Consider the following 22,114-nt stretch of genomic DNA (forward strand, 5'->3'; position numbering starts at 1 on the left):
ATTGCAAGTTGTTGTTTCTCTCTAACCACTGATCTCAAACAGAAATTCACTTACTGTGAAGTTTCTGTAGCCCAACTCCCCAGGCCAGGCCAGGCCAGGCCAGGCCAGGCGTCTCAGCTTTACGACTGCGGGCTGAAAATTTCAAACATTGACTGCACTGACCTGATGATTGCCTATGACCTGCCTGTGTAACTCTGTAAGAGGAGGTCTTTGACGAGAAGCTGTCAATCGCAGAGGACTTCAGCCATTCAAGGCCCCACCCTCTTCTGAAAGGTCTCAGGGAACAGCTGTCCATCAAAGTCAGTACCCTAGACTGTGGCCTGTCGTTTGCACAGTGTCCAGGGCGGCTTCTCACGGGCAGAGTGGCCAAGATGAATAGAATGACAACTTAAGCAGCAAGGTACTTCAGAGTAGCTAAAATGTTTGGAATTGCAAAAAAAAACCTCACCCCCATCCCCAGATTGATTAACCAATTAGCATCTCAGACCAGCAGAGTATAGCCCAAAAACAAGAAAACCCTGTGGGCAAACTGACTGGCTCAAGCTAACGGCTTTCTGTTGAAGAGAATACTTTGTGTGGGCCTTGGGAGTTAAACCCTTAGCGCTACTTCCAGCAATACAAAATATAGGTAAAAAATCAGTACAGGCGAAGACATGATGCACAATATATTATTCTACTAGAGGTGGAATTGTGTTTAACCTGATGTCCTTTTACTAATTATTATAACTGGGCACTCATGAGGCTAGGATCAGATGAAAAGAGTAGGAAATTACTAGTTTTTTCTTCTTCTCACTTGTAAGTGTGACATAGAAAATTATATGTGTGACAAAATGCCACATCGGAAGTGTGATGGACATCTCAAAACACACAAGAACATAAGAAATAGGAGCAGGAGTCGGCCATTTGGCCCCTTGAGCCTGCTCCCGCCATTCAATAAGATCATGGCTGATCTTCTACCTCAACTAAACCTTCCCCGCCTATCCCCAGACTCCCTGAATGTCCAAAAATCTATCGATCTCATTCGTGAATTTATGATTGAGCATCCACAGCCCCCTGGGGTAGAGAATTCCAAAGATTCACAACCCTCTGAGTGAAAAAATGTCTCCTCATCTCAGTCCTAAATGGCCGACCCCTTATCCTGAGACTATGGCCCCGAGTTCTAGACTCTCCAGCCAGGGGAAACATCCTCTCAGCATCCACCCTATCAAGCCCTCTAAGGATTTTATACGTTTCAATGAGATCACCTGTCATTCTTGTAAACTCCAGACAATATAGGCCCATTCTACTCATTTTATTATAAAGGTAACAGATACTGTGGAGTTGCTGGGAGAGGGTCAGTATATAGATATTGCATTTCTGCTCCTTTTCACATGACAGCTACCAATGGGCAAGCTGCTCTGTGTAACTAATGCATGATGTTGAATGATCGCAAGGAATTAGAATTATCACCGGTACGCTTTTATCGACACCAACACCTTGGCTGCCCGTGCTTGCAAACATCGCACCACCACACCTACGCCGCGAATATGCAGTCTCCAGAGAATACAACCGCTACACCAGCAAAGACATGGCGATCCAGGCCGACTTGAACCACCTACCACCAGTCCGTCTTAAATCTAGAAGGCCATTTTGGACTGTCGCTGAAGCCCTTCAGCGATCTCCCCTCAGCCTTGATGACCGACGGTGAAATTCTTGAAAGAACTGCGACATACGGAATGGATTCCTTATAGAGGACCCCACAGTACAACCTGAAGGATCAAACCTTCCTCGTAAACAGTGGACAACCATCAACCACCTCAGAACCGGTCATGGTAGATGCTGCCACCTTCCCACAGATGGAAGATTAAAGCATCCCCATCATGCGACTGTGGAGCTCCTAATCAGACCCTGGAGCACATCATTAAGCACTGCCCTCAGAGGAAATTCGCAGGCAGCCGACAAGATATCCACGCTGTTACACAGGAAGCTTTGGCCTGGATATCTGACTTAGATATTGACATTTGATTTGCTTTGCTACTACCATACGTACAAAAGAAGAAGATTGCAAGTAATAATCAATAGTTGAAAACGATGATCAGTACGTATTGAACTATTTTAAATTGAAATTTGGGGCACTGATTATTTTTTAATGGATACCAGTTGATGTCCTGTGGAGTTTCTCATAGGCACAGTGTGGAGTGCAGAGAAGCGGCCGCCAGTGCTATTTACAGTTAATCAGATGAGAAAGCTGGGGCTGAGCAGATTCGTGCTGAGCCTTAATCCTGGTCTCACAAGGACCTGCATGCCTCTATGACCAGGCCCAGTGACCAGACACTCACCCTTGTTCTATACTCTGTGGTGCTCACCAATATAGTCGCTCTGCAGGGGAAACATTTTTAGAAAGACCTCTGCAACCTCCTTCAGCCCTGCAACCCCGCCCCCCATCTCCCCCACCGCCCCAGACTCTTCAATCCTCAAACTCTAGCCTCGTGTGCATCCTCCTCCATTCACCCCTCTATTGGCTGCTGTACCACCAACCGCCTCAGCTCCATGCTCTTTAATTCCCTCCCTAAACCCCTTCCCCTCTAAACCTGGCGTTCCTCCTCAGAGTGTGACGTCACCAGGGAGCAGGTAAGTGATTGGTTGGTGAGTATTTCTCTTTTTTAAACTTTAACTCTGTAGTTTATAGTTGCTAAGGTCTTTTCTGGTGTAGCAGGGACTGTTGGTAAACCATACAAGCGCCTTAGAGTTTATCTTTAATTGGTGATAGTGAATTAATTTAAATTAAAGGGTAAGTCATGCCAGGAGAGCCCAGCCCCGTGTTATGCTCCTCTTGCTCTATGTGGGAATTCAGGGACACTGCCGGTGTCCCTGATGACCACATGTGCCAGAAATGCATCCAGCTGCGGCTACTAGCAGACCGCATTGTGGCGCTGGAACTGCGGATGGATGGGCTTTGGAGCATTCACGATGCTGAGAGGATCGTGGATAACACATTTAGTGAGTTGGTCACACCGCAGGTAAGGGCTGCACAGGCAGAAGGGAAATGGGTGACCATCAGGCAGAGCAGTAGAGGCAGGCAGGTAGTGCAGGGGACCCCCTGTGGCCATCCCCCTCAAACAGGTATACCGATTTGGATACTGTTGAGGGGGATGACTTACCAGAGGAAGGCAGCAGCAGCCAACTTCCCGGCACCAGGGGTGCTTCTGCTGCTCAGGAAGGGAGGAAAAGGAGTGGGAGAGCAATAGTGGTAGGGGATTCTATCGTAAGGGGTACAGATAGGCGTTTCTGTGGCCGTAGACGTGACTCCAGGATGGTTTGTTGCCTCCCTGGTGCCAGGGTCAAGGATGTCACTGAACGGCTGCAGGGCATTCTGAAGGGGGAGGGTGAACAGTCAGAGGTTGTGGTTCACATTGGGACCAATGACATGGGTAGGAAGAGGGAGGAGGTCCTGCAGCAAGAATTTAGGGAGCTAGGTAGCAGATTAAAGAGCAGGACCTCAAAGGTTGTAATCTCTGGATTACTCCCGGTGCCACGTGCTAGTGAGTATAGGAATAGGAGGATAGAGCAGATGAATGCGTGGCTAAAGAGTTGGTGCAGGAGGGAGGGCTTTAGTTTCCTGGATCACTGGGCCTGCTTCTGGGGAAGGTGGGACTTGTACAAGTCGGACAGGTTGCACCTGAACCAGAGCGGGACAAATATCCTTGCGGGGAGGTTTGCTAGCACTGTTCGGGGGGGTTTAAACTAAAATGGCAGGGGGTTGGGAACCTGAGCAGGGAGACAGAGGAAAGGGAAACAGGGATAAAAGCAAAAGATAGGAAGGAGAATAACAAAAGTGGCAGTCAGAGAAATCAACGGTTTAAATCAAACGTGGCCACAGTAAATAATAATTCTAATAGGTCTAAGAGCGTTAAAAAAACAAGCCTGAAGGCTTTGTGTCTTAATGCGAGGAGCATTTGTAATAAGGTGGACGAATTGGCTGCGCAAATAGAGGTAAACGAATATGATTTGGTTGGGATTACAGAAACGTGGCTCAAGGATGGCCAAGACTGGGAACTCAACATCCAGGGGTATTCGATATTCAGGAAAGATAGGCAAAAGGGAAAGGGAGGTGGGGTAGCATTACTGGTTAAAGAAGGGATTAATACAATTGTAATGAAGGATATTAGCTCTGATGATGTGGAATCTGTATGGGTAGAATTGAGAAATACTAAGGGGGAAAAAACATTAGTGGGAGTGGTATATAGACCTCCCAACAGTAAGGCGGAGGTTGGGGATGGCATTAAAAGGGAAATTAAAGAAGCGTGCAATAAGGGCACAGCAGTCATCATGGGTGACTTTAATCTACATATAGATTGGGCCAACCAAATTAGTAACAATACTGTGGAGGAGGAATTCCTGGAGTGTTTACGGGATGGTTTCCTGGACCAATATGTCGAGGAACCAACCAGAGATCAGGCCATCTTAGACTGGGTATTATGTAACGATAAAGGATTAATTAGCAATCTTGTTGTACGAGGCCCCTTGGGTCTGAGCGATCATAATATGATTGAATTCTTCATTAAGATGGAGAATGAAGTAGTTGACTCAGAGACTAGGGTCCTCAATTTAAATAGAGGAAACTTCGATGGTCTGAGGAGCAAGTTGGGTAGGATTGATTGGGGAATGGCACTCAAAGGGTTGACGGTGGATAGGCAATGGCAAACATTCAAAGACCGAATGGATGAGCTACAGAATTTGTTCATCCCAGTTTGGCATAAAAATAAAACAAAAAAGGTGACTCAACCGTGGCTAACAAGGGAAATTAGGGATAGCATAAGATCCAAGGAGACGACATATAAATTGGCTAGAAAAAGCAATAATCCTGAGGATTAGGAGCAGTTTAGGATTCAACAAAGGAGGACAAAGGGATTAATTAAGAAAGGGAAAATAGAATATGAGAGTAAGCTTGCAGAGAACATAAAAACTGACTGTAAAAGCTTTTATTGATATGTGAAGAGAAAAAGATTGGTGAAGTCAAGCGTAGGTCCCTTACAGTCAGAATCAGGGGAATTTATAATGGGAAACAAAGAAATGGCAGACCAATTAAATTCATACTTTGGTTCTGTCTTCACAAAGGAGGACACAAATAACCTCCCAGAGATGCTGGGGAACATAGGGCCTGATGAAAGGGTGGAACTGAAATAAATCAGTATTCGTAGGGAAATGGTGTTAGGAAAATTGATGGGACTAAAGGCCGATAAATCCCCAGGGCCTGATAATCTACATCCCAGGGTACTTAAGGAAGTGGCCCTAGAAATAGTAGATGCATTGCTGGTCATCTTCCAGAACTCGATAGACTCTGGAACAGTACCCATGGATTGGAGGGTAGCTAATGTTACCCCACTATTCAAAAAAGGTGGTCGAGAAAAAGCGGGGAATTATAGACCGGTAAGCCTGACATCGGTAGTGGGGAAAATGCTAGAATCTATTATAAAAGATGTAATAGCAGAGCACTTGGTAAGCAGTGACAGGATCGGACAAAGTCAACATGGATTTACAAAAGGTAAATCATGCTTGACTAATCTACTGGAATTTTTTGAGGATGTAACTGGTAAAATAGATAAGGGAGAACCAGTGGATGTGGTGTATTTGGACTTTCAGAAGGCTTTCGATAAGGTCCCACATAAGAGATTAGCGTGCAAAATTAAGGCACATGGGATTGGGGGCATGGTATTGACTTGGATAGAGAACTGGTTGACGGACAGAAAGCAAAGAGTTGGAATAAACGGGTCGTTTTCCGAGTGGCAGGCAGTGACTAGTGGGGTACCGCAAGGATCGGTCCTAGGACCCCAGCTGTTCACAATATATATTAATGATCTGGACGAGGGAATTGGATGTAATATCTCCAAATTTGCAGATGACACAAAGCTGGGTGGGAGGGTAAGCTGTGAGGACGATGTCATGAAACTCCAGTACGATTTGGACAGATTGGGTGATTGGGCAGAAACATGGCAAATGCACTATAATGTGGATAAATGTGAGGTTATCCACTTTGGTGGCAAAAACAGGAAGGCAGATTATTTGAATGGCAATAGATTGGGAGAAGGGGAAGTGCAAAGAGACCTGGGTGTTCTTGTGCACCAGTCGCTGAAGGTAAGCATGCAGGTGCAGCGGGCGGTTAAGAAGGCAAATGGTATGTTGGTCTTCGTAGCAAGAGGGTTCGAGTACAGGAACAGGGATGTCTTGCTACAGTTGTACAGGGCCTTGGTGAGACCGCACCTTGAGTATTGTGTGCAGTTTTGGTCGCCTTACCTGAGGAAGGACGTTCTTGCCATGGAAGGAGTGTAGCGAAGATTCACCAGGCTGATACCTGGGATGGCAGGAATGACGTATGAGGAGAGATTGTGTCGATTGGGCTTATACTCACTGGAGTTTAGAAGATTGAGAGGGGATCTCATCGAAACTTATAAAATTCTGTCAGGCCTGGACAGACTAGATGCAGGAAGGATGTTTATGATGGCCGGGGAGTCCAGAACCAGGGGTCATAGTCTAAGGATAAGGGGTAAGCCATTTAGGACTGAAATGAGGAGGAATTTCTTCACCCAGAGAGTGGTGAACCTGTGGAATTCTCTGCCACAGAGGGCGGTGGAGGCCAGTTCATTAAATATATTCAAGAAAGAGTTGGATATATTTCTTAAGGCTAAAGGGATCAAGGGATATGGGGAGAAGGCAGGGACAGGGTACTGAATTTGGATGATCAGCCACGATCTCATTGAATGGTGGAGCAGGCTCCAAGGGCCGAACGGCCTACTCCTGCTCCCATCTTCTAAAGCCCACCTCTTTGACCAAGCTTTTGGCCAGCCTTCTCAGCCCCCATTTTTTAATTCTTGCCCCTCACGCAAGGGCCTGGGGACTTTCCTTTACATTAAAAGGTGCCATATGAATGCAAGTTACCATAGTTAGAAAACTGCTTTAGTGTCTTAAACTTTCACAAGGGCTAAACTAAACTGACAGCAGAACACGGGGACTCAAATTTGCCTTTTACTAGTTTAATGCTAAATCAGACGTCAGGAAATTCTGCATCACTCAGAGTGATCAATACGTGGAATAGACTGCCGAGCGGGGTCGTGGATGTGAAAGCCATGGAATCAGTTAAAAAAAAAGTTTGATGCAGTGATAGGGGACCGTAGGGTCGCTCTGGAAGTCCGACCTAGGGTAGGTTGAATGACCTTTGCCACCTATATCGATCTGTTCAGAAGTCTTTATAGAATCATAGAATGATACAGCACAGGAGGTGCCATTCGGCCCATCGTGTCTGTGCCGGCTCTTTGAAAGAGCTCTCCAATTAGTCCCACTCCATAGCCCTGTAATTATTTTCTCTTCAAGTATTTATCCAATTCCCCATTGATAGTCACTGTTGAATCTGCTTCCACTGCCCTTTCAGGCAGTGCATTCCAGATTACAATAACTCGCTGCGTAAAAAATTATGTTTCCTCTGGTTCTTTGGCCAATCACCTTAAATCTGTGTCCTCTGGTTACCGACCCTCCTACCACTGGAAACAGTTTCTCCTTTTTTACTCTATCAAAACCTTTCATGATTATAAAGGATTTTTCTTCCCCTTTCATTAATCGATCTTGACTTCTGCAGCAACTGCGGAAAAAAAGCGAGAAATCAAAGTCCTTCTCTGCTGAAAATTAAAAATAAATAGAAAACCCCACCCTAAAACCTTGAAAAATAATTTAAAAGTTGCTGGAGCTACAACATGCTGAGATTGCTTGGCCCACTTCATTTTTACCCCAGCACTTTGCAGCTCCAGCAGTAATCCCCCGACTTTATTTAATTATTTTTTGATGTACCTCTGGAGTCCCCCCCCCCTTTGTAATTTTCAGGAGACAGATTAGAACCAGGGCCTGTCCTCTTTAAATGCCACCGAGAAAATAAACCTTTTCCTGTTGAACAAGCGTAGGACAATGATCGCTTGTTTACCACTGGCACTTAAAACTCTGCTGCGTGGAGCAGCCTGGTTATTTATCACTTCCCTTTTCAAACATTGGAACAGTTTTATGAGGCTTCAGCATTAACTTCACCTGCTGCTAAATGGCTCATCTGGTCGCTTCTCCACAATCTGTTCTCCAACACATTTCCTCCCCACTAGTATAAGACTTTAAATAGTTTTCGGTTTGCCAAGACAGATATCTTCAATTGTATTTCAGGACAGGACGCAACAGAAGGTCAGTAACTGCATAGCCAATCCCGATACTGTTGAACATTTATATTGGTTTAATAAGACTGCAAGAGAGATCAATCGGAATGCATAAAAACAACATGGGGAGAGGGGAAGAGACTCGATCATTATAAAGATTCTTAATACAAATGAAAACTTTTGGAAAAATGCTGCTTTAAAAACATTGGCCTAGAAATTCGGTGGGCTGTGCCACCAGTTAGCACCTAAAGAGGGCACTCAGTGGCTTTAGCGCCACTGGCCACGCCTCCCGCGATAATTAGCGGGGCACTAATGGCGGCTTTAGCCTGTTGCGCTGCGCCGCCACCGATGACGTCATCGGTGTGCGCAGCGCCCCGATCGCGATATTTGGTAGCGCCCGCCTCTGTAGCGCCGTTCGCAAATCGCGCGAGGTTCACGGGGCCTACCTGTGGCAGCAGTGGCGCAAATTAAGGTGGAGGCGTGGGGCAGCCATTTTTTCCGGTGGCCGCCTGCCAGCACCTCCGTCCCCGGCCTCCTGATCCCCCCCCCCCCCCCGGGCAGTGCCGGCTGTGTCCCGAGAGCCCGGCACTTCTCCTCGGTGCCGGGCTCTTTTGCCGGCACTCGCGATCGCTCATCGCGCTGGTGCAGGCCCCTCCCCCTTAAGAAGCGGAGGAAGGCCTGCAGTACCGCAGCGCGCCGTGCTGCGCTGCGATATTCAGTTTCAGCGTCCTAAGAGGGACGCGGGTCACCTCGAGCAGCGCCCCGAGTCCCTCTTGGGGCGTTCAAGATGAATTTCCGGTGGTCGCAACTGCTCCGATCGCAGCGGTAATTCCGGCGCCCCGTTTGCAGCTCCACCGAATTTCTCCCCCATTATCTTTTATCAAACAATCCTTTGTACTGCAAAAACAAGATATACAGGTTTAAAAAGTCAGATACACATGTTCACACATTTATTGTGGATCAGAGAAATAAGCTGTTGCTTTTTTTGTGTTAAGATTTGAGTGCTGAATTCACACAGAGAGTATAAAAACATACTAATGTATTAAGGGTTAGGGAAGGAAAGTGGAGATGAGGTCGAAGATCAGCCATGATCTTATTGAATGGCGGAGCAGGCTCGAGGGGCCGCATGGCCTACTCCTGATCCTAATTCTTATGTTCTTATACAGTACTTAGAAACAGCATTAAACATAGATTATCTGATGTAGGATTTAACATACATTTTTTAATAATGTATTCAATTCCAGTGTTTGATCTCCAATTAAGTGCCAACTTGCCTGTGGTGTGATACTCCTTGCTGGAGTATAGCACCACAGGCAAGCTACCAGTTTATTCAATCACAGAGGGCATTCCTGCCAAGTCTGACCCCGATTTCATCAGATATCCACACACATGTGCTAGTGTGCGTGTGTGCTTTCCCCTGAGGGTTTGACGGATAAGAATCAGAATGAGACCATAGTACACAGTTGTAACCTAGCAACGTTTTGAGCCATCTAGATCCACATGGAATTCGAGAAGGAATAGCCCCAAAGCTTATTTACGAACAAAAATTCATCTAGTCCTTTTTTAAAACTGGCCAAGGTTTCCTGTTCCACCACCCTGCTGCTAATCTGCTCCTCAATTTGTCATCCTCTTAGTTGGGGGGGGGGGGGGGGGAAAGTAGTTTAAAAAAATTTCTTTTGACACCCGTAAATTTTTAACTGTATCCCGTAATCCTTAATTCCTACGCCCAAAAGAATAACTTTCCTGGATCAAATCTTTCCACATCTGCGAATATGTTAAAAGATCTCATCAGAGACTACAGTCACTGGATAGGCAATATTTTCTTGTAACGTAGCCCGCCGAGTCCAGGAATCAGCCTCTTAGTCCTCCCTCCTACCCAATCCAGACACGCGGAGGCCAATTATAATGCTCCAGTTGAGATCAACTCACTCAGCACAAACTGACTGACTGAACCTTGGATCTTCTAGTCTGTATAACATAGCACTACGCCGTTAACCACTAGGCCACTGGGGCCTTTAATCCATTTGAACAGACCCAACTAAACTTTCCAAGCCCAATTTTGTTTTGACATTTATTGCAGCCGCATTTCACAAGCTCCTTCAGTGCAGTACTGAGGGAGCGCCGCACTGCTGGATGTGCCATATTTCTGATGAGACATTAAACAGAGGCCCGACTACCCTCTTAAGTGGACGTAAAAGATCCTACATTTGGAAGAAGAGCAAGGGAGCTCCCCCCCGGTGTCCTGGCCAATACTTAGCCCTCAATTAACACCATTAAAAAATAAATTATTCTCATTGCTTTTTGTGCGACCTTGCTTTGCACAAATTGGCTGCTGCATTTGCCTACATGATAACAGTGATTACACTTCAGAAGTGCTTCGCTTTGGGACATTCTGAGGATGTGAAAAGAGCTAAAGAGTTCTTTTTTTTTTAAATTTAATTTTTGGTGGATTTTGTGCCAAATGAGCAGAGGGTCATCAGCACTGGTGAACAGAATATTTTTGTTTTTGTTGCATCAACTATTTTGAAGTCTGTTAAAAGCACAGGAAAGATGTATTCTGCCCTGCATTTAAGACAATACTGTTTTGAAGAGTAGGGCTGTGCTTTCAGTCCGAAATACCTTCCTCATAGGAGGTTATAATGAAAATATCAATGAGATTGTCAATTTGAGCAGCCACAGATGGGGACAGCCGACCAGAGACCTGACAAGCCGTTCAGCGAAAGCCACTTTGCTGGCCGAAGCAATTAGCCCATCAGTGGCCAGCCTGCCTCACCTTAAATCGCAATTCAGGCAGTCCCAATCTCCAGTGTAAATGAGGTGTCTGGTGATCGCCCCACTATATACACGTCAGTACAACATGGCCGCCTCTCTAGCAGGCAGCCTTAGAAGTAAGCAAATTGGCACAGTCGCCTGACAGGAGAAATGAATTCGTGCGCTGATTAATGGGTGGGTGACGGTGCTGCAGTTTGAAAGTACTTTGTGTACAGTACTGATCCCCTCTAATCCCATTCCCAGAAGAGCGGCTCTTACTCCACACCACCGTGGTCTTTCCATTTCTCACACTAGCTGCATTTGAATGAAACTTATAAAATTCTAACAGGACTAGACAGACTTGATGCAGGAAGGATGTTCCCGATGGCCGGGGAGTCCAGAACCAGGGGTTACAGTCTAAAGATAAGGGGTAAACCATTTAGGACAGAGATGAGGAGGAATTTCTTCACCCAAAGAGTGGTGAACCTGTGGAATTCTCTACCACAGGAGGCAGTTGAGGCCAATTCATTAAATATATTCAAGAAGGAGTTAGATATATTTCTTGAGGCTAAAGGGATCAAGGGATATGGGGAGAAGGCAGGGACAGGGTACTGAGTTTGGATGATCAGCCATGATCTCATTGAATGGCGGAGCAGGCTCGAGGGGCCGAATGGCCTACTCCTGCTCCTATCTTCTATGTTTTCTATGTGAGACCATTACGTTGTGGGCAGTCTTGTGATGTAGGCCCACTAAAAACTTGCGCTGACAGCAGCCTGTTTCACCAAAGGTCCAGAAACGTCACAGAAAGACCTGATCACTCTGGGCTAACTTTAGAGGAATGGAAGCCTTGGGATGGAAACAAAGCACTTAAAAAAAAAAAAAAAATTCTGACTATAAATAAAACACAGCATCATCAATTGATTCTCATTATTTATTATATAGTGAAGTTTGCATGTGTACAACTAGAGAATATAAAGTTGTGAAGTTAGGTTTTAAAAATTCAATTCAGTTAAAGAAAAATATTTTTAAAATTTTCTGAATTCTTATCCAATATTTCTGTACAAGCATGGTGGAACATACCGGCCTTAAAAAGATGCAGTCAAAATACTATAAAATGCAATTTTAAGTTGTAGTTACGTGTTTAACGTCTTACACAGTATCAAATTTGTCCTTTTTCATTTTCAGTTTGCCTAATTTGTCGATTTCAGTTGGATAAACCTCAGCTAATTTGACAAAACTAAAAGTAGGTATGAAAGTAGGTTTGGAACTCAGAAACCTTAATAATTTAAAGTTCCAACACACTGATCTTAAACAGGGAATATCACCATCAGTACTCATTTTCCCCCCCTTGTGGGAGGTTAATGTTGGGAAATGGAACACTCTCTGGCATTGGCTCTCTAAGTATCAGCATCAAGCGTTCAGAGATCAGATGCGATTAAATCTCACTCAAGTACATCTTCATTTTTTTTGCCTTAATGCCAAGCTTAAAAAGAACTCCCAATTATATTGAGACATTTCCATTTCCCATACCAGCCAATGCTATCACTGTTCTACGGGCTAATGGGGAGTTTCCTCGTCTGACACCACTTCTGCATGTGGGGTGCCCAAAATATAAGGACTTACATTTACATAGCTGTCAAATCATATTGCCAATTTAGCGATGGTTTTGTACTCTAGGCTCACATCATTAGGAATTGGACAGAGACGGCCCCAAGCTTATTTCACACATCACCCTTACAGCAAGTGATGGCCCCAAGCTTATTTCACACATCACTTTTACAGCAAGTGATGGCCCCAAGCTTATTTCACACATCACTTTTACAGCAAGTGATGGCCCCAAGCTTATTTCACACATCACTTTTACAGCAAGTGATGGCCCCAAGCTTATTTCACACATCACCCTTACAGCAAGCGGACTGCCCCAAACTTATTTCACACATCACCCTTACAGCAAGCGGACTGCCCCAAGCTTATTTCACACATCACCCTTACAGCAAGCGAACGGCCCCAAACTTATTTCACACATCACCCTTACAGCAAGCGGACTGCCCCAAGCTTATTTCACACATCACCCTTACAGCAAGCGAACGGCCCCAAACTTATTTCACACATCACCCTTACAGCAAGCGGACGGCCCCAAACTTATTTCACACATCACCCTTACAGCAAGCGGACTGCCCCAAGCTTATTTCACACATCACCCTTACAGCAAGCGGACTGCCCCAAACTTATTTCACACATCACCCTTACAGCAAGTGATGGCCCCAAACCCCTCTCATTTCACCCTTACAAGTCTTTCTTTTACAAGCAAGCGGACTTTCATCCCGTCAGCCTGGGCTGGATGCAAACCTCAGTCCCGGAAGGTGAAAGTACCGTGTGTTAATCCACTGTGCCACCTAACCCAGTGAGGGCTCTTTCCAGAAATCAAATAGTTATAAAGGATTAGAGACAACATCCTTTAGATTTGGTCTCGCTTTTGCTTAGAGAGGGAGTGTGGAAGACATAAATGAGACAATTGGTTTGGGGCAGCTTTTGAGCCAGACGGTGTTAAGGGGCCGAATTAACAGCGGGGGAGGCCGAACCACCCAGTGTAGTTTGGTGTAATAGAACAAAATGAAAAAGGAAGAGTTGTGAGCGAAGGAAACCGAACTTGTCCACACTGCTGCCCTTTGAACCCTGTAAACCTGCATTTTGGCTACCTAACAGTGACTACACTTCAGAATCACTCATTGAAAGTGAAGTGCTGAGAACTTTTTTCAGACACAATAAGGCGCTATGTAAATGTTATTCTTTATATTTTGGGCACCCCACATGCAGCAGAAGTGGAGTCAGCCAAGGAAAATCCTCATTAACCTGTAGAACAGTAATGCTCCTTTAGTGGTCTTTAAAAAAAATACTTTAAACATATGATCTGGAGAAACTATGGATAAATGCAGATTTGCTATAATACTTATGTAACCATTTACCTTCTTTGTCACAATCTTTTGCACTGGTTTGATTTATAAAAAAAAGACAGGATACTGATGGTGAGGCGCACTCTAACGAAGATAATACGAGCAGCAATTGTTGAGTGAGTCCAGCTCACAACTTACTGTGACTCAAAAGTCCAGAACGAGGGGGCATAAATTAGAATGAGAGCCAGGCCATTCAGGGGCAATGTCAGGAAGCACTTCTTCACACATAGGGTAGTGGAAATCTGGAACTCTCTCCCCCAAAAATCTGTTGAGGATGGGGGTCAATTGAAAATGTCAAAAACTGAAACGGATAGATTTTTATTAGGTAAGAGTATTAAAGGGGTAAATGGAGTCGAGGTACAGATCAGCCATTATGTAATTGAATGGCGGAACAGACTCAAGGGGCTGAATGGCCTACTCCTGTTCCTATCCAGAAGGAGATGATGTATGTGTTAACAAAAAAATTATATTCTTATTTGGGCATAAGTATTAAAAATGATGCGAAGCCAAATGGTTGGACTTTCTGTATGTCCAAAGAAGCCCATGGTTTAATGAGGTCATTGCCTCCAACCAATCTTCCAGTAACACTTAATTTTCACTAGATTCTCTGGGGAATTGCAGACTTCCTCTGTAGATGCTTGTTCCTAGCAGCACAGTGTCTTTGATTTATAAGTGACAAAACACACATTAACAAGAGGCAGTCTCTTAATTTTCACATTTGTGCAGTCCCAATTTACGGTCTCGCACCTTGCTTCATCATCTGCTGTCGTGTGTACTCCCACATGAGCAAAGCTCCACTCACATGAACATTGAGTGATCGGATGATACCACACTGTGGGATTTCCACACACACATCGAGGTGCTGGATCAAATTGGCAGGAATTCCCTCTCGTTCATTCCTAGGGAAATAAAATTGAACATGTAAACTCCGGGGGAAAAAATATTAGTGAACTTTTCAGTATACTATTATATAAATGGAGGACAAACATCTTCAAACAGCAGGCAGGAAAACCCAATGCTTAACCATCACAATTTAAAATACAAATTCCGCAGTCCAAAAGTGTGTTTTTTATATTTAAAAAAAATCACACAGAAATATTTACTGCATGAAGAAATTCTGTATTCTTCAATTTTATTCCATGCATCCAATCAGACTGTTTACAAGTTGCAATGTTATCTTATTTTGGCATGCACATTGCAGACATCATTAAGCAAACATCTTCTATCACATTCAACACATATAGCTACCCACATGTTTTAAATGGAATGGAGGCCTGAGAATAAACTCATTTCTGTCTGCTTCACTAAGATCCACTGCTTGTGTACTACATTCACTTCATCAGAAAATAAAATTTGCTGCAGTAGAGGTGAACTGTAAACATGTATACAAAACAAAATGACTACAAACTCTACAAATATTAGGGTTCAGCCCTTTAAAATGTTCTTAAGAAACATGACAATCAGTGTTAAAATGAGCTGCATAGTTTAATTGACATTATTGAGGCTTGGATCACTAAAGTGAAATCATCTATCTTGTCGACTGCTTTATGCTTGAACGGAATCATCCTCGAATATTCCACAAGCAAGCAAGCCTAGGTCATTAAGAGGAGTAATGATGCTTCATAAGAAGTCACACACCATCCTGACTTGGAAATATATCGCTGTTCCTTCATCGCCACTGGGTTAAAATCCTGGAACTCCCTCCCTAACAGCACTGTGGGAATACCTTCGCCACACGGACTGCAGTGGTTCAAGGCGGCGGCTCAGCACCACCTTCTCCAGGGCAATTAGGGATGGGTAATAAATGCTGGCCTTGCCAGCGACGTCCACATCCCGTGAATGAATATAAAAAAACACTTCAAAAGGTACTTCAGTGGCTGTAAAGCGCTTTGGGCTGTCCTGAGGTCGTGAAAGGCGCTATATAAATGCAAGTTTTTCTTTCTAGAATCATAGAGCTTTATAGCACAGAAGGAGGCCATTCAACCCAACGTGTCTGTAACACAATGTACAAACATGTAGCTAATTATGGTGATAGCTATTCATAGAAACATAGAAGATAGGAGCAGGAGTAGGCCATTCAGCCCCTCGGGCCTGCTCCGCCATTCAATGCGATCGTGGCTGATCATCCAAATTCAGTACCCTGTCCCTGCTTTCTCCCCATATCCCTTGATCCCCTTAGCCTTAAGAAATATATCTAATTCCTTCTTGAATATATTTAAATGGATTGGCCTCAACTGTCTTCTGTGGTAGAGAATTCCACAGGTTCACCACTCTCTGGGTGAAGAAATTCCTCCTCATCCAAAGATGTGCGGGTTAGGTTGATTGGCTATGATAAATTGACCCTTAGTGTTAGGGGGATTAAATACGTGGGGATAGGGTGGGATATGTGTTGGTGTAGGGGTTACGGGGATCGGGTGGGATATGTGTCGGTGCAGGCTCGATGGGCCGAAATGGCCTCTATCTGCACTGTGGGGTTTCTGTGATTCTGTGATCTCAGTCCTAAATGGCTTACCCCTTATCCTTAAGACTGTGACCCCTGGTTCTGGACTTGCCCGCCACCGGGAACAGCCTTCCTGCATCTAGTCTGTCTAGTCCTGTTAGAATTTTATTCAGAATAACTATCTCTATAACTATTTCTTACAAATGAGCTAGAATAAAACTGATTTGGCGAGTGCGAGGTGTGTGAAAGATGCCTGCATTGGAAGAGTGAAAACCCGATACACAAACTCACCTTCGTCTTCATGCTACGTCCCCAACTTACCACTAGCATTCTGATCAAATAGCAAGCTCAAGAGGATGGTGGGCCTTTTACATGAGATTAAACCCAAATATTGTTCAGTAAAAGTATGGAGATTGCTCCATGTGGGATCTCTACAGATGCTCCCCCGAGTAATCTTCTTGGAGGTTGGAGCAAGACATGGCCGTACAGGGAGCTAAAACGATCAATAACATTCTCTATGGATTGCCTCCCTGTTAAATTTAACAGTGCACAATAGTCTCCTCATTAGCCAATAGGTAAATTTCAGTTTAGAAACGGCAGGAGATAAACAGAAGCATGGTTTTGCAGATTTGCCTACTTTTATAAATACAGCTGGCTATCATGCATAGCATCGATGTAGCAACACAAGCGAACTGCAGACTGATATCTGAAGGCAGCAAGTGGGGGGGAAAAAATGGCCAAAGGTGGTCACTTTTATATACGGTGTGAAAAAGGCAGTCGTGTGAACGGCACCCTGGCATCTTTAGAATAATGCCCTCCCTGGTAATTTGCTCCAGTGCTGGTGGTGGGTGGATGTGAAATGAAAAAGAACAAAGGTCCCACTGCCAACAAGCTGGCAAATAAGCATATTTTTTGGGCAGAAGAAATTATTAGCGCTGACACCATTTTGAAAAGGGGCAGGCCGAGAGAACTGCATGTTCCAACCACCTATGGTCTGTCCTCATTTCCTAGGCAGGACACCGTGGGCATGCCATCGAACTCTTCAAAAATACATTTAGAATAAAAGAAACAAAACCCGGGCATGTCAGGTAACTTGGAGCAAAATAAAAATAAATATAAAGATCAACATGATACGATACTCCTTTGCCAAATTGGAAGCATATTTTGTGATGAAAGTGAAAAAGGGACTCCACAAAGGTTTACTGAGAACTGTGTTTGCAAGATGGATGGAGCAGTCGATAACTGTGGTTTGTAGATCTAAAGCTTTCAGATGGACACATTCATTTTGTGGTAACTCTCATTCCTTTTTTTGTCCGCCTAATTAATCTCTTGCATTTTCCATTATACATGACGCACCTGAACTCAGATTAACTTTCCAGTTTTCCACGCAGCAACACTGTTTGTCCAGAGACTGCTGAATCATAACTGTGGTAGCAAATATTGCTGAGGACAGCCAAGAGCGACTTAAAGCATCGAACAAAGTTGGATTTATAAAAAAGGTACAATACTAAGGGGTTTCATTTCCTCTGTGCGGCATTTTTATTGCATTGATTAATGCGCCTGTGTTAAACAATTGCATTAAACTAGCAGAAACAAGAGTTTAATAAAAACAGGAAATGCTGGAAAAACTCAGCAGGTCAGGCAGCAGAGAGAGAGAGCAATGAAGGGTTAACAGTTCAAGTCAATGACCTTGGGTCAGAAACGGTTAGGCAGCAGAGGGAGCAACGTAGGGTTAACGTTTCAGGTCGATGACCTTTCGTCAGACCTAAAACATTAACCCCATCATTTCTCTCTCTGCTGCCTGACCCACTGAGTGTTTCTAACATTTTGTTTTTATTTCAGATTTCCAGCATCTGCGGTGTTTTGTTGTTTGTTTTAATGCAATTGTTAACCTGTTAAAAATAAACAGGTGTTAATACAACGCAGACAAGAATGAAACAGACTATCCAGTGTGCTAAAAATAGTGGAGATTCTAGTAAATCTATTGTGACAAAATTAAGCATTTTGTCCACAATGGTTTACTGGATTCTTTCTTGGGCACACCCAGGGTAAAAACTGGTAAACTAATAGCAGGCTGCAAATAATACATCTTGTATGCCGGAGACATCAATGTGCACCTAAAACTGGTTCCTATGGAACAAAAACAACAACTTGTATTTATATAGCACCTTTAACATAGTAAAACATTCCAAGGTGCTTCACAGGAGCGTTATAAAACAAAATTTGACACCGAGCCAAACAAGGAGATATTAGGGCAGATGACCAAAAGTTTGGTCAAAGAGGTAGGTTTTAAGGAGTGTCTTAAAGGAGAATCATAGAATGGTTACAGCACAGAAGGAGGCCATTTAGCCTGTCGAGCCCGTGCCGGCTCTCTGCAAGAGCACTTCAGCTAGTCCCACTCCCCCGCCCTTTCCCCGTAGCCCTCCACATTTTTTCCTTCAGGTACTTATCCAATTCCCTTTTGAAAGCCACGATTGAATCTGCCTCCACCACCCTCTCAAGCAGTGCATTCCAGATCCTAACTACTCGCTGCGTAATAAAGTTTTCCCTCATGTCGCCTTTGGTTCTTCTGCAAATCACCTTAAATCTGTCCCTTCTGGTTCTCGCCCCGAAAAGAGCGGTAGAGAGACAAAGAGGTTTAGGGAGGGAATTCCAGAGCTCAGGGCCAAGGCAACTGAAGGCACGGCCACCAATGGTTGAGCGACTGAAATCGGGCATTCTCAAGAGGCCAGAATTAGAGGAGCGCAGAGGTCTCGGGGTGGGGGAGTTGGAGGAGATTATAGAGAATGGGCGGTTTAATATGCTGATGAGTTCAGAGCCATTAGTGTCATTCTATCCAGCAGCGTTCCTAATAATTATACAAACAAGTGTTCATTTTCTGAAAACACGGGCTGAGCAAAATGGTTGCAACAGATCAGCTGATTTTCTCAGGAAGGAATCAAATCATTCCATTCACTTGCAAGCATCCTGTGGGACTATTTAAAGTGCTTGTTAGTTTGGCAATGCTATTCAAAATGCTATGTTAAATCCCCTAAATGTAGTTATAAGGAAAGCCCATTTTTAATTCTCTTTGTTCTGGGAATTCTTCAAAAGAAATGTTGTTATATTTTGCTATATTGCAACAAGAAGCTAATGTTTGAAGCTCTCAGGGGTACGAGCCTAGTTAGAAGACTCTGTAGTAGCAAATAGCCATTGTATTAGGCAATTGTTTTTTCAAGAGTCTGTTTTAAAAAAGATAGAAAAATACTTGCATTTATATAGAACTTTTATACAAGTCCCACAAACAGCAATGAGATAAATGACCAGACAATCTGTTTTAGTAGTGTTGGTTGAGGGATGAATGTTGGCTCAGACACTGGGAGAACTCCCTTGCTCTTTTTTTAGTGCCATGGGATCTTATACATTCACCTGAGGGGGCAGATGGAGACTTGATTGAACATCTCATCCGAAGGTTGGCACCTCCAACAGTGCAGCACTCCACTAAAGTGTCAGCCTAGATAATGTTGTCAAGTCTCTGGAGTGGGGCTTGATCCCACAACATTCTGACTCAGAGGCGAGAGTGCTACCCACTGAGCAGCAGATGTGTCTTTGATGCTTTTAACAACGAAGAAATTAGTAAAAGATTGTAATTTTTGTAAATACATTGCTTGTACTGGTTTTATAGTCAATAAATGTGTTTAGCTATTTATAGTCCAAGCCATAGTCTGATAGCATTATTCCTTCTTCTGACAGAAGACAAGGAGATCAGGTGGCTTCACGGGATGTAATCCAGTAAGCCTGCATAGTTTGACTCCTGGACCTAGTTCTATAGGCCTAGATACTGGACAAGGAAAGACACACTCTGGTTTTGTAAGGGACACAAGGTCTGCTTATGGGAGAGGTCAGGAACATCAGTGTGAAAACCCAAAAATGTAACAAATAAGGATGTAAAAATAGAGTTATTTGCCTTTTCTTAATGATGACCAAACTAGTTCTGATCTGTCTTTTATAATCTCTGGAACACATTGCTACAGCATAATTGAAAGAAATTATTTGAATTATTAGACAAATTGACCAGAAGCATTTCTTTCAGTGAAACCGTGCCCAAATCAATTAAGCCATGGGACTCTCTATGTATAGGATGAATGGCAGTTAACGGTCATTTATTTTCCATTGAACCATTGCTCATAACTTATTCAATTGATGTTGTGGCACATGGCTTAGTGGAATTAATAAGTAGCTGCAGGAATGGATCCCAAAAAATAAACCAGTGCTTGTGTGATACATGATGAGCAACACTACTAGGTCTTGTGGGCAGTAGAGACATCATACTCTAATTCACCTCCTTTCCTTCCTAGTACAAATCCAGCTCAAAACTACAACAAATCAGATGCACTCCTATAACATAAGAGCACCTTTAACCTGGGCTACAACAGCTTTTAGATACAAATCTATGAATTTCCATTTTTGTCATAATGCGTTTGGTCAGTCTTTGGGAAACACAATGGGGCAGAATTTGCGGTCATACCACCCTTGAAATTGACCGCAAGTTTGGGATTTGCACATGCGCTAAATCCCGAACTTGCGATCTGCCAAGTTCTGACTTGACAGATCATCCGCTGCGACTGTCAAATCCTCATTGCTGGTGTAGAGTTGGGTTAATTGCCTGGCAATAAGCAGTAACATTTTATGGCTGGTGCAAACAGGTGCAGGAGCCTGTTTGCGCAGCGTAAGGGGAGTGGAGATATGCAGCAGCTTGAAATATCAACCAGTTTTATTTTCATGATAAAAATGTAATTAAATATTATCTCCAAAATAAATATCTACATCCACCTAACTAATTTTTAATTATTACAACTGATCCCAGCACAACTCGCGGAGACAAATAGGCAAAGGGTGAAAACAAACTACCAAAGCACCGATGTCCTATTCATTTCAGAGCAAGATGCAAGGATGTTTTTATTAGAAAAAGATGCCCCTTGTGCAGCAGCTGCAATGTATTTCGCAAAACTGGTTCACCCACAGAAAAAAAAGGAAAAGATCAAGGGTCTAAAGTTTTTGGTTAACTGTTTGAAATGCCGATGACATCGCTGACTATTCCCGGAGGCTTTCATGATTTGAGCCAATTTAACAAACTATTAATGAAATGCAATTTCCCTGCAGTGAAACTTTTTCACACAAGAAACCTAGACACACAAGCAGGATATTTACATCGCCTCCGCTAAAACTAAGCATTAAAAAAATCATGAATGGACGTTGGAGATTTTCATTTCTGGATTGGCGCACCGCCCCACATGATCCTAGATGCGCTTATGCACATGGTGCGCCCCTGGGACCCGCAGGCCACGACGCTGCACACAATTCCACAGCGAAACAACACAAGTTTTCGAAGGGTGCCTCGCACCAGGTAAGTGTGGATTTCTTTCGGAGGTCGGCGGTGTACTCCTTAGCTACGCCGCCGACTGCAATTTCAGGGCCATTATAACCGCATTAGTTACCACTATAGATTTGAAGCATTCAAGTCACACAACCGGATTTTGCCTTTCACATTCGGCAACATGTAACCACTGACTGGTCATTTTTAGCTGAACATTTTTGCTGTTTTGTTTTCAGTTCTTTATCCTTGCCAGATTTAAAAAAAAAAAATCAACTCCAATACCGTAGCACTGGCATCTCTTACTTTGAGGGCACAAAATTCAAGGAGAAATTGATCTTATAGAAGTATAATTGCAGATGATATGGAAAAGGTAAATGCGGAATATTGCTTTAAGTTAAATTGAGAATAGGACAAATCGATACAGGCTCAAACTATTAAAAGGCAAATT

The 22,114-nt window shown here is 43.7% G+C and overlaps 1 protein-coding gene across 1 annotated transcript in view; it reads right to left on the bottom strand.

The window, feature by feature from the left end:
• Nucleotides 1-11,833: 11,833 nt before the first annotated feature.
• tarbp1 (TAR (HIV-1) RNA binding protein 1) overlaps nucleotides 11,834-22,114 on the bottom strand; it is a 260,477-nt gene continuing 250,196 nt past the window's right edge. Inside the window, exon 30 of the mRNA XM_085979767.1 lies at nucleotides 11,834-14,769. Coding sequence (XP_085835893.1) covers nucleotides 14,604-14,769 — 166 coding nt within the window. The 3' untranslated portion in view covers nucleotides 11,834-14,603. The remainder of the gene's footprint in view (nucleotides 14,770-22,114) is intronic.

The sequence above is a fragment of the Somniosus microcephalus genome, chromosome 3, assembly GCF_052327205.1.
Source record: "Somniosus microcephalus isolate GS21.2 chromosome 3, FLI_Smic_1.0, whole genome shotgun sequence".
Classification (NCBI taxonomy): Eukaryota; Metazoa; Chordata; class Chondrichthyes; order Squaliformes; family Somniosidae; genus Somniosus; species Somniosus microcephalus.